At 35.1% G+C, this 13192-nt stretch overlaps 1 protein-coding gene across 1 annotated transcript in view; it reads left to right on the top strand.

The window, feature by feature from the left end:
• LOC150074948 (USP6 N-terminal-like protein) overlaps positions 1-13192 on the top strand; it is a 300409-nt gene that overhangs the window by 135556 nt on the left and 151661 nt on the right. Inside the window, exon 7 of the mRNA XM_090389250.1 lies at positions 11380-11487. Within this exon, the coding sequence (XP_090245376.1) occupies positions 11380-11487 (108 nt within the window). The remainder of the gene's footprint in view (positions 1-11379; positions 11488-13192) is intronic.

The raw sequence follows: 13192 nt of genomic DNA, 5'->3' as shown, positions 1-13192 counted from the left end.
ATTGTAATTAAAACGTTTTATTTAATTTATTTTATTTGTGAAGGAGGTATATCAAGTTAACATATCTAAAAAGTTTATTGCTAGTCCATTTAAAATTTGCTTTGAAAATTGAATAAATATTTTAGAGACCCACAGGAAGAAACTACCTTGTTAAAACTCACAGAAGAGATATCTTACATAAAGGCTTTGTTTGTTGCATCACATTGTAATGGGTGATGAATCGTGGATCCATCAAATGCACTCTAAAATTAGACAACAAAATACAAATGATAACAAGATGATGGTATAAGAACCATTCAAAAAGTTATGTAACTCTTTTAGTCTTTAACCTTTATATATATATATATTTTGTTGACCCTGAGTATAAGGTAAAGTAGCAATACCTCGCTTAGCATGGCTTCAAACAGCGTGGGTTTCACTATAACACAGTTTTCAATTAAGTTTAAGTCGAAAATTTAGTGTACATATTAAAACTCATTCAATAGCCTAGACAGGTACTACGTATATATGCTGCATTGTCGTGGCCTAGGTACGGTACATATATGCTACACTGCCAACTCTATTGTCCACCATGCACATGGGCGCCTCCGTAGCCAGGTGGGAAGGAGCAACAGTGCGTAGCACACACTTCTTGATTAGACCGGGGTTCGAGCCCGTCACCACCAAATACGGAGGATGCGGAAAGGTCAAGGGAATGACCACCGCGTATTCCCGGAGCAATATGGCCTTAGTTGCTAATGCTCCTAAAAACCAAAACAACAACAAAAACAACCATACACATGTGACAATAGCTCTCCTCAGGCAGTCAGGTGCAACAGTGTTCAGTATTCTTAATTCCATTCTGATGAGATGACATTAGCATTAGCAAGGGCACATGATGCAAGAAAGCAAGCTTATATAGCATCAGCCAAAAAAAAAAAAAAAAAACCCTGCTTATTTCACTCATCCACCCACTCCATATGTTTGTCTAGTACTGCCTTGAATCTGTTTAAGCTATCAACTTCTACAATGACAGATGGAAGTTTGTTCCAGCAATCAACCACCCGCTGGCTAAAGGCAAACTTCTGCACATCTATCCTACAACTTGAATTTATGCCCTCTCAGGCAATTATTCTGAGCAAGAGGAAGAATCCCATCAGCACTGAGCATGCTCAAACCATTCAAGGCTTTATACACCTCAATCAGATCACCTTGCAGGTGCCTAGTAATTTGCAAAACTTAAGCCTTTCTTCGTAAGAGCACCCCTTTGTTCCATTCACTAATCTTGTTGCCCTTCTCTGTACTCGTTCCAACAGCTCTACATCCATCTTAAAGTGAGGCCTCCAGACCTGTATACAGTACTCAAGGTGTGGCCTGATCATTGCCTTATACAAGGGGATAATCACCTCCTTATCCCTGCTAGAAAAATTCCTGTATATCATTGACAAGACACCATGAGCTACTCTTGCAGACCATCTTCACTGCTCAGAAAACTTCATATCTGTCTGCACAATTATCCCCAGGTCCATTTCATTCTTTACCGCTGTCAGTGTAGTACCACACAGTTGATATGTTACTCTGGGGTTACTGCTTCCTATATGCAGTACTTTACATTTGTCAATGATAAATTTCATGTGCCACCTCTCAGCCCATCTGCTCATCTTTTCTAGATCCTGTTACAGCAGCGTACTGTCATTAGTGTCATTAATAACCCTGCCAACCTTCGTATCGTCTGCAAACTTGGACATTAAACCTGGACCATCACAATATCATTAATGAATACAGAAAACAACAATGGACCCAACACTGAACCCTGGGGGACTCCACTAATAACATTAGTCCACGAAGAGCAGTGTCCATTGATTACCGCTCTCTGTCTTCTCCCACTGAACCATCCCTTTATCCATAGCAGCAATTTGCCGCCAATGCCACACTGCAACTCTGCATGATAGCTTTTCAAACTTTTCATTTCACAATTTATTTTTTACCCCTTTAAATATGATCAAAAATATATCTGCATCTTGGCTAGAAATCACTGCCAACAACATGCTTTCTGTTTGGCTGCATGTTTTGCCCCATTTGGTAAATGATTTCACTGATTTTGAATTGCAAGTTCAGGTAATTGCTGAAAGACATTGTGAAGATCAGAAGAGACTTGGGATTCGAAACTTTGGACACTGCCAATGTACGTGACTGCATTGACTCACATGGAAGTGACAGATGATGCAACTCTCCTTGAAATTGACAAGCAAACTTCATATGTAGAAGAAAGAAACAATTCTGAAGTGCCACCAAAAGAATTTTTAACAGAAGAACTGGAGAGAGTTTTTCGGAGGGTAGGCATGGCAATTATAAATGGAGATCCGAATGTTGAATGTAGCATCAATATGGCAAATTTTACAAGATAGGATTCGATGCTACAAAGACTTGTATGCCGAGAAAGAGAAGAGACGACTTCACCAGACTTCATTATTGAAATACCTAAATAAACAACTGCTTTTTTCTCATTTCTTATGTTACATTTTCATTAATAAAATTTTTGCAATTTTTTTTTATTTCAAATCCTTTTAATTGGCTATCAAGCACAAATTGTTTATAGATTTATTATAATTTGTTTATAGACTGTTTCTCTGGTACGCATTCAATTAAAACCCATTATAATTATACCTCAATCAGCATGGTTTCACATAACACGGAATAGTTTCGGTACCAATTATCAGTGCTATGCAGGGTATTGCTGTATAGTCTAAGGAACCATCTGTTGAAACCATAGTAAAAATGCATGAAAGTACCCGTAAAGAAAATATTATGAATTATGTTATGTGAATAGTACTTAGTGTTGCAGTTACGATGGATTTGACGTTTTCTTCAGAAGTCAGCCAAAACCAAGGGAAATGCAAAAACAAAGCAAGGCCTCTGTTTCGAACACGAGATTTATACAGTACACGGCAAATTACAGAGTTTAAGAATTTAACGAATAAAGCAAATAATAGCTGACGCACATCTTGTGGCGGAGGTAAAAAGTAAAAAGGAAATAATACCTAAGTAAATAAATTTCAAGTACAGGTGACCCTCGCTTAATGCTGATAATTCGTTCCGGAAAAACAGAGCACTAAGTGAATCTGCGCTAAGCAAGTGCGCATTCCCATAAGGTGACATATGTATTTGTGAGTTGTGGTTGGTACCATAGGATATTTTCTAATCAATAATAAACGGTAGTGAAAAGGTTCGCAAATGTCGGTCAGAATATTTAATATTCAAATATTTGTACATATAAAATATTCTTGATTACATACGTATATAATTATGTGGTAACTACTTTGTATCAAAATTAAACTTAAAATTTCAATTAAAATCATGAATTTAATTGATTTAATGATGAATTTAATCATGAAAAATGTGTCGATTTTGGATTGTACTTTGGCCCTCTTCCTGGTAAACTAAAAGGGGTTTTAATTTTAAATCCCCTGCAGCATTAACACCTAACAGTAATATCAACCGCTCCTTCCCACTTTGAAACCTGGCATGTGTTTTTCTTCTTTCAATGTGAAATTTCTTTTAGGCATTTATTTCCAAAAAAGTCTTGTTTCATCTATGTTAAAAACTTGTTGAGAAGTATAACACATAATACCCCTCTTCAATAATTTTAACGAGTTCTTTTTTTGAAAGTTTCGGCTCCGTGATCTGCACTTGCGGCTTCTCCCTGGATTTTAAATCTATTCAACCAGCCCTTACTAGTTTTAAATGGTTCCACATTTTTTTTTTTTTAGGTGAGTTTTCTTTAAATCATCATATATACTAATCTCTCTTCTTTTTTTTTTTTATTTTTTTTATAATGTTTAACTTAACCGAATTCTGCATTGGATATTATTTTCAATAAAATTAGTTCAAGTCTCCATTTCAATCCTAATAGCCGACCTAGCCCTAGTTGCTTGCAGTGTAACAGCTGTCCTTCCCGCTGCTAAAAATTAATTGTTTATTTTTTATAATTGTTATTACAGTTAAATTTGCCAGTCCTAAATTATGGCACACATCTGCTTGTTGACTGGAATCGATTCACTTCAAAACATCTAATTGAATTTTCAAATTCAGTCTTTTTTCTTACTAGTCTTCATACTGTGTCCAGACGTTGTTGTCTTTTCATTCTTATCTGCCATTATTAACTCTTCAAAAATGTAACCGTGTTGGTTACATTAATTATGATACAATGTACTAGTAAACTGTCCGTTATTGCACGATGTCTAATACTGTACTGAGTGATTACTAGACTTTGGATAAATGCATATAAAGCAAATATTACAAGCAATAAAGCAATATATACTTGATCATTCTTTAAAATGTTGATCTCTCAACTACGTAACAAGTCATGCTAATTTAATTGTACTACAATTAAATTAGCATGCAAGAAAATTTCATTGAGCATGGGAAAATTCTCAAGTCGGCGTGGGAAACATTTTAATGCTGTTTTGCTATTCATTTTCAAGCTATCGACTCCATCAAATGAAATGATTTCGTTAAATAGTCAATTTCTGAGTTTCTTCAAAACCAAAAATGCAATCTGTAAAAGAGCGTCATAGTGATTTGTGACATTGTTATAGTCAGATACGGGTTATAATATAAGAAGAGCATTATAGCAAATCAGCGTAAAGCGAACCACGTTATAACGAGGGCCTGCTGTAGTATAAAATTCAAGTAGTAAATAAATCCAAAGGTGGATATTCAAAGGTAGAGTTGTAAGGTATCAAATCTTTGGATACCATAAAGTAACTGTAATACTTGAAAGATCCAAGTCCCATAAAAATTGCATTTACCTACATATATAATTATCTGTACCTGAAGCCCATCACCACCAAATACGGAGGATGCGGAAAGGTCAGGGAATGACCACCGCATATTCCCGGAGCAATATGGCCTTAGTTGCTAATGCTCCTAAAAACCAAATAACAATAACAAACAAACATCTGTACCTGAAAAACATATGAAATATCAATCAAGTCTCAACAAGGAAAGTGAATTATAGGTAATTTCATGAAGGATTGTAAAAACATATCAAGTGAATACTGACCAGTTCATAGTAACTATAACTAAATTTATTCCTGGTAAAATGAGAGACTATATTGAAACTGTATTTTATAAAATAGACAGGGATGTTTTTATTAATTAGCTCATTGTAAAATAGTTGTAGAGCTTTGGTGAACAGTAAATGGTTACTGCATACTGTTCTTTCATCATTACCTACCTTTCATACCTATTCTTTCATCATTAGATTTTAACTAGATTTCCTCATCAAAACCACCTTTGAATTCTTACTACACTCTTTCAAAATTGGTTTTTCTACTCTATGAACAATAGATTTATTTTTACAGAAATGATTACTTTTATCACTTCAGTATTTGTTCACTCCATTTTGGACCACAGGTTATAATTCTTAGCCTGGCTTCTCCATCTCAGGATATTATGTTATTCTTTTCATGTTTCCTGCTTTTTACATATGTAATTACTCATTTCCTGGATTTAAATATTTTTAAATATAAGCTCTACTTCTCTGATTAGTAAATTTTAGATTTATCAACTAATTTTGATCTGCATTTATTTTATTACTTTCTGATTTACTTAGCTTGTCACTACCATGTTCAATACTTTTTATTTTTCTATGAACTGTTTTATGTTCATTTTTGTACATTCTGTGATTTTATATCTATAAAGTCCTATTATTCCAACTACATTTCTACATTATTAGATATACAGGAACTCCTCAACTTATGGAAATTCGACTTTACGTGAGATTTTGCTGGCCAGCGCAAACTGAAAAAAATATGGGAACATATTTTGCATCTGTAGGGATAAATGGTAATTGAGAACCCAATAACACTTTTTTTTTTTTTTTTTTTTTTTTGTAATTTGTTCCAAGTCCTTGGAAGTTGAAAATTTGTTTGCTATATTACTAAGCTAATTAGCTCTCTAAAAGGTTATATTTATAATGGAAATTGCACTACACTTATATCGTTATCATACGTTCCCGTTATAAGAATCAATTTTGAATGCCTTTGTGATATTTTTATAAAGCACGTTTTTCGAGGTCATGACCAAAAAACAAAAACAATTTGCACTTTCCAGTTTATTGAGCTTTTCTGTTAGTGCACTCTATTATAAATGAATAGTAAACTCGATCTTATTGCATTTGCGATAATCCCGATAACTGGAATTCTGTGTGTTTTTACGTTACAGTATTATAGTGAAATGTGTTCCCTTCACTGAAATCTTCAATCATATAAAACAAATTTTGAAGCAACTTCTCTTCATTCCTATTTACTTTTACAATGATTGAAGGGAAAGGGACCAGCGGAAAGTGCAAGTGCTGGCAGTGCTAGGAAACTAAACAAAATTGATATAGAAATGAAGATGAAAATGATTAAGAATACGACAGTTCACGTATAAAAGAACATGTCAAAAGATCAATGTACTTAAGATCAACAGTGATCACAAAACAGTGTTCAGGTGCTATATCGAAGATGCAACAGCTATTAATAATATGGATGAAATGGAAAATCAGATTCAGAAGCAAGTGTCCCTGAGTCCAATGGCCATTCAAGCAAAGCAAGAAGTATTTATGAAGATATTAAGGTGGGTGATGCACTTTCTTTGAACATCAGTGTGTATACATATACACACTGATGTTCAAAGAAAGCTATACAAGTGTAGCTTGATATCAAGTAATTTAGTATCATAATTACTGGCATTTTTTTCTTCTTATTTATTTATTTATTTTTTTTTTGAGAGAGAGAGAGAGAGAGAGAGAGAGAGAGAGGGAGGGAGGGAGAACAGAAGCTTTGTGAAAGGGAGGGGGGGGTGGTTAGGCTCAAACAATATGAGTAAAATAATAATAATAAAATTCTTTAATAAGTTAAATCATACATATTTGTGATTCCATGGAGAGAAAACCAGAGGAATCTTACAAAATATTAACTATTTAAGTGAACAAGCACAGAAATACAAAGTTCAGCTATAACATACCCATTAAAAACAAAACATCAGAATAGAAAAAAATAATCGTAATTAACCCCTTCATGGATTATCCCGACATATCTCGTTTTTAGTTTTAAAAGTTATTTGGAACTACACAAAATATCTCGGGATACAATAATACCCGAAGCATACAATAATACCTCCAAATTTAGGATTGAAATGTATTTTCTTGGGCATTTATCTGGCTAATTTTGCATTAGCCAGATAAATCCTGAGATTTCTTGGGATTTTCTTATGTCTGGCAGCAGACGACTGGCTTTCATTTTACTTATATTTACTTATTGTACAGCAATGTCAGAACAGTAGCGTGCATTCCTATGTGTCACCAGTAAGCAAAATAAAATTAGCCCTCCTAAATTCTGAATACTGATAAGCGTTAACCAGTTAGAAGGCGCCTCCGTAGCCAGCAGCAGTGCATAGCACACGCTTCTTGTTAGACTGGGGTAAGAGCCCATGACCACCAAATACGGAGGATGCAGAAAGGTCAGGGAATGAACACCGCATATCCCCGGAGCAATATGGCCTTAGTTGCTAATGCTCCTAAAAACAAAATAACAACAACAACCAATTACAAAACTATATCGAAAAAATATTTCGGTGCCCTCTTGAACTGTAGCAAGCGACGCTTACCTCGCCTATCCACTTGCGGTGGCCATGTGTCAGAATGTAGTTAGTTCACAATTGTTGCTTGTGGTGGGGGGGGGTTACTGCTTGTGCGTTCCACTTGATTTTTAAAATTTATTTATGTAATGAGTAGTGAAGAGTGTTTTTCTGTTCCTTTCTTTTAGCTCGAGCGCTAATTTATTAAAAAAATCTGTATAATTTGCAAAGTTTTTGGCATACACGAGATAACTCGGGATAGCCCAAATGAGTTAATTACTCCCATGTATTTTCTACTAAATAATTTATAAAAAACACAAAAACTATACAATGAGCATTTGCATGATGCATACTTTTAATCTGTAAAAAAAAAAAAAAGTTGATCTGTTATGGCACATTTTCAGGAAAAAAATGTTCCAGGAAGGGATTCAAACAAACAAGACTACAAATTAAGCATAACATAAAATGACATCATCATACTAGGACTGGCACTTGCACACCTGTCCTTTACATACAGTAAGATTTGTCAAGATGTCATCTCAATATGACTTGTCAATAGGCCATAGATCAATGTCTGTGTTGAGCAAGTTAACTGTGTCCAAAGTCACATTTGGGAAGTGTATCTTGAAACTCCGCAGTATCCCATATTGTTTCCAATATGGGATACTGCGGAGGTGTCTTCCTGGCAAACACCAACCAACTGTGTTCCAGATGTTCATGTAACCATGCTTAGATGAACACGGATGAAGGAATGCCTTTATTTTCCACACATGGGCCACCGTGGACAGTGTAGAGTGTGTTTAATGTCAAACGGTAGTTTGACATTAAACTATGGAAGCACCTGATGCATGTGCTCCCACAGTCACGCCCTTTTGAACCTCCATGATATATTTTCCTCCAGGGTTTCCCCCCATCTCAACAGTGGGCGTGTTTGCAGGTTGGAACAGAGTGCAGATTTGGATGTCGTGTAGATCTGGTAAGACTACAAGTTGGTCCACTTCAGCACCCAGAATTCTAGACCCCATAGTTTCTTCAGGCTGGTGGCAGGTGTGGTAGACCAAACTTAAACAGCATAGGAAAGCACACACTACTGAAGTACGTTTCGGAGTATTTCCTGATTATTTGTTTATTGTGAGTTCTGCACAAATCTATTTTCATTCCCCAGAAGGCTTGCAAGGCTTTGGAGTATTGAGCTTGGATTTGTTGTTTTTAGGTGAGGTTCACATCAATGATTACTCCTAGGAATTTGACATTGTCAGTGGGAGCCAGAACTTTTCCTGCTAATTCTGGAAGTAAGGTATCAGCAGATGTGGTCCGACTTGGAGAAAAGATGATATAGCTTGGCTTCTCTGGATTAACTGACAGGCTGAAATACTTTATTATCTCCAACCAAACTATAGAAATTAACTAAAATTTAGAATGTTTGAGTAAAAATATGAAAGTGTATAATTATATTTACATAACTTTTTGAAGTATTAAGGTAAAAACAGGATATAATAAAGAACCTTGTTTTTGTCTTATTTTATATCCTCAAGAAGTTTTTATGTAAATATAATTATACATTTTTATATTTCTACTCTGAATTTATGATGAAATGCATCTTTTTTACTCAGTTTGACCTCTTCTCCTTTTCACCATTGTATTCACTTTACTCCATCTTTTTTGTAGAAACAGCTTTTTCCTTCTTTTTCATTTCATAAAAAATAGTAAAATTAGAATTTTTTAAAAATTCTTGCAAATTTCTGGTCAGTGAATAAGCCATCAGGTGATTAGTCTATACTGCAAAATAGAAAGTTTTTCTCTAATACATGTGCATTGATAAGGAGATCATAGTGATGTTCTTATAAATGCTGAAGTAGCACAAATTTCATCAATTGGCAGTGCATCATTTTCAGATGTCAAATTTTTTGTGGATAAGTTTCCAGTACATCTCGAAGATAAATAATCACCATTAAATATAAAGAAAAGATGAAGCAATGCAACGTCAGTTGTGTCAGCTTCATTGAGAGAACTGATCAGATGCTATTATCTGATCAAAGAAGAAAGAATTATAATGTACAGTGTGATCCTTGGTTGGGGAACTGACTAGTGCACAAGGAACCTTTAAATATTTAATTTAGATTCCTAAATGCAATAATAATACTACTTGGTTCACTGTTTATGCAGCAATAATGTGTATTACACTAGCAATTTTTTCTTATATATACTCAGTGATCACTAAATTATGACCATGTACCAAGTGTTAGGCCGCTGTTTGCATGGATAACAGTCGTCATTCACTTAGGTTATTGACATTTACTAGATGTCTAAAGGCATTCTTAGGGATCTATATCCATGCTCAGTTTGTTCAGTTTGTTCAGGTGTTCAGTTTGATCGAAGTCGGGCAAATTTGGATGCCAACAAAGATAGTTGATATCTTCATTGTGTTCCTAGAACCACTCATGCATAGGGTGAGCCCGATGATACAGCACATTTTCATCTTGAAAGATCCCATTTCTGTTAAGAAAAAATGCAACATGGCAGAGCGCACATAGTCTCCTAAGAACTGCTGGTAGACCTTTCCTGTGAAATGTTGGTCCATATGCAGCAGGGAGTCCTAGTTCCAGCAAAATATGCCCCATATTAAGCAATGACTACCACCTGCCTAGATAGTGGGCAATGTGCACGATGGGTCCACGGACTTGTGTTGTTAGATCCACACACACACACAAAGGCATCCATTGGGAGTGTTGCACCAGGTATTTGGACTGATTCGACCAGCACACTCGTTTCCAGTCCTTCAATGTCCAACCAGCTTGTTATTGACACTACTGTATTCGATGTGAGCAACCAACAAGTCATGCTGTTTCCAATATGGAAGCACCTGATGCATGTGCTCCCACAGTCACGCCCTTTTGAACCTCCATGATATATTTTTCTATGTCCCATAATTGCTACTTTATCATTTTGACTTGCATGACCAGATTCAAATTACTACTGCTCTAATACAAAGCTGTTCAGCTTTTTATACTGTAAGTTATATGGCATAGTCTATGTCACAAACAGTCACAATTCAGTAATCAGTGTATATTATGCTATTAAGTTTATATTATATGCATTATGCTATATTACATTTGTAATGTTATATATTAGTTATAATAGATAATAAAATTGTCTGTTAATTAAATTATCTTAACTAAAAGCAAAATATATGTGCCACCCTACATGATTAGAAATTTTGAGCTACATATTTACCATAGTGAAAACACTACAATTCCACTATTATGCATTACACCGCAAGTTATTGGTTATGAGATACGATACTTGTGCCAAATAATAATTTAGTAAGATCTTAGTGGTTGGGGTAAACATCCTGTGTTATCATGCCTTAGTATTTCTCCCTTTATGTTGAATAGTGAGGAGTACACTAATCATTATTGTTTTCACTATGTTGAATATAGCTGCTTGCATATATCTATAAAATAAAATAATATTATGTTCAATAAGCAGTTTTTATGTTAATTGTACTTTTGGTTTTAAGAAATGTATTATTGTGAATTTAAAACTTGTATTCACATTATTGTGTCTGATCCAAAACTTATGTTGTCAAGTCTTTTAGCTATATAGTTTCCTCTATTGTTTTCTCTTGCCCATATGATTTTCGTGATAGTTGTTAACAATTTCAAAAATAGTCAGCAAGGACTGTTTTTATTTAAGTTCACATTTTTGTATTTATGTATATATTCCTACTATGAACAAGAAAAGTGACAGTTGTTGCTTATTTAATATTTGTAGTTGAGAAGAAGAATATATAAAGGCATTCCTAATGCTGTGAGAGGGGAAGTTTGGTGTAGATTATTAGAAGTGCCACAAGTTAAGCAGGAGCAAGAAGGCAAGTACAAGGTTTGTGTTTCCTTTGTCTTCTTGTAAGCCATGTCATGGATCATAACATTTTAAACAGAGGTCCAATCAAGATACCATAATCACTTGAAACTAACATTAGTTTTACATTTCTCCCAAGTGCAGTATGACCACAGTTGCTGTTGCACCGAAAAAAAAATTTGAATGTTTGTTTGAATGTCTCTCCCATTTGAATGTTTGTTTCTTTGGGTGCAACAGCACCCAAAGAAACAAACATTCAAATGGGAGAGATGTATTCAAAAAACTTTTCAATTACATCTCTCCCATATTTTATCAGCAAAAATTTCATGAGTTGTAAATTTGCCTACTATGAAGATATGTTAATGTTTTATTTGTTTGAATTAGAAATACAAGATTGCTAATTGGAGAAAAGCTCAGAAGTCATTGTAGAAATCCAAAAATAACACAGGTGGAGCAATTCTGTGCTAGTGTTTTAGACTTGCATTTCATAAAACTGCAAGTCTGCACTCTCAAGGTTGTCTTAAGAGAGTTACCATTCACTTATATGCCATAAGTAGAACCAAAAATAATTCATAATAGGATGATGTTTGGGGGTAGAAGAATGCAATGAAAGATGGCAGTTGAAGTTAGCTTAAAGGTAAACTGCAGCCATTATCAACCCACTACAGGATGGAAGCCTACTCAACAATTCATGCTGAGAGAAATGGACCATAATCTGCCACGCTGGTCCAGTGCGGGTTGGCAGATCGACCATATTTAGCATTCAGGGGCTTGAACCCCAGTCTACTCAAAGGGTGTGTTCTACTGCACTCCTGCTCCCGACCACTCGGCTGTGGAGGCTTCTTATTGATTGCATTTTTGCATTGACTGCAAAAAAATCACTATTGATTATGATGTTCAAAAATTATTTATTTTTGAACATCAAAAATAAAATTCTAAAATTCCTTAGACATTTTAAATGTTAATTGTGTGTGTGTGTGTGTGTTATTTCTTCAAACATTCACTAGGGAGCAACCCTAGTTTTTCTCGAGTATGTATGACAACACCAAATGAAGTGTTTTTTCTGCATTCAGTTGCTTTCTATGCAGGCATGCTATCTGCTTCTAATGTGATTTTCACATTCTCTGTCTTTGACAATGGCAACTCATGATTGTATGAAAAATCCAAATATATATTGTTACATTGGCGGTAACTATTTTGTTGCAAAACAGAGGCAGGGTAACATCATTTGTGAAAAGTAAATGCAGCATTTTTTGGAATTAAATTAAGTGACCAAGTTAAAAGTTTGTCCCCAATTGGTTGTTTGGTGGGGATGCGATTCTCCTATGATTCATGGCCTAATGAAATGTGCTATTTGCGCAATGTTTGTTGATTTATGGAACAGGACATGATACAGCCAAAGGGGATGGTTTTATATATGTGTGTTAAATTCAAAGAGTATGAAGAAATTAGGCACCAATGGGGGTTTATGAGAGCTTTAAGAATAGGGGGTGGATGCTCTTGAAGGAATTAAAATGGGGCCCATCAAGCTGTTAGCTGCTCAACTCAACACCAGAGCTCGCACTTGGCTTCAGGCAACACAGCAGCAGCAGTCTTCAAGGCAGAATGTGATTGTCTCACAAGATGTAGTTATTGTTGGTGACTATTGTTAGGGAAATGCATTGTGCAAGAAAGATAGGTGAAATAGGACCAGAGCATGTCTGCCAGGAATAAGAGTAGATGATGT

This window comes from Mastigoproctus giganteus, chromosome 14 (genome assembly GCF_048544385.1).
Source record: "Mastigoproctus giganteus isolate SK-2022 chromosome 14, ASM4854438v1, whole genome shotgun sequence".
In the NCBI taxonomy this organism is placed as follows: Eukaryota; Metazoa; Arthropoda; class Arachnida; order Uropygi; family Thelyphonidae; genus Mastigoproctus; species Mastigoproctus giganteus.
This window is presented reverse-complemented; position numbering and strand designations above follow the sequence as displayed.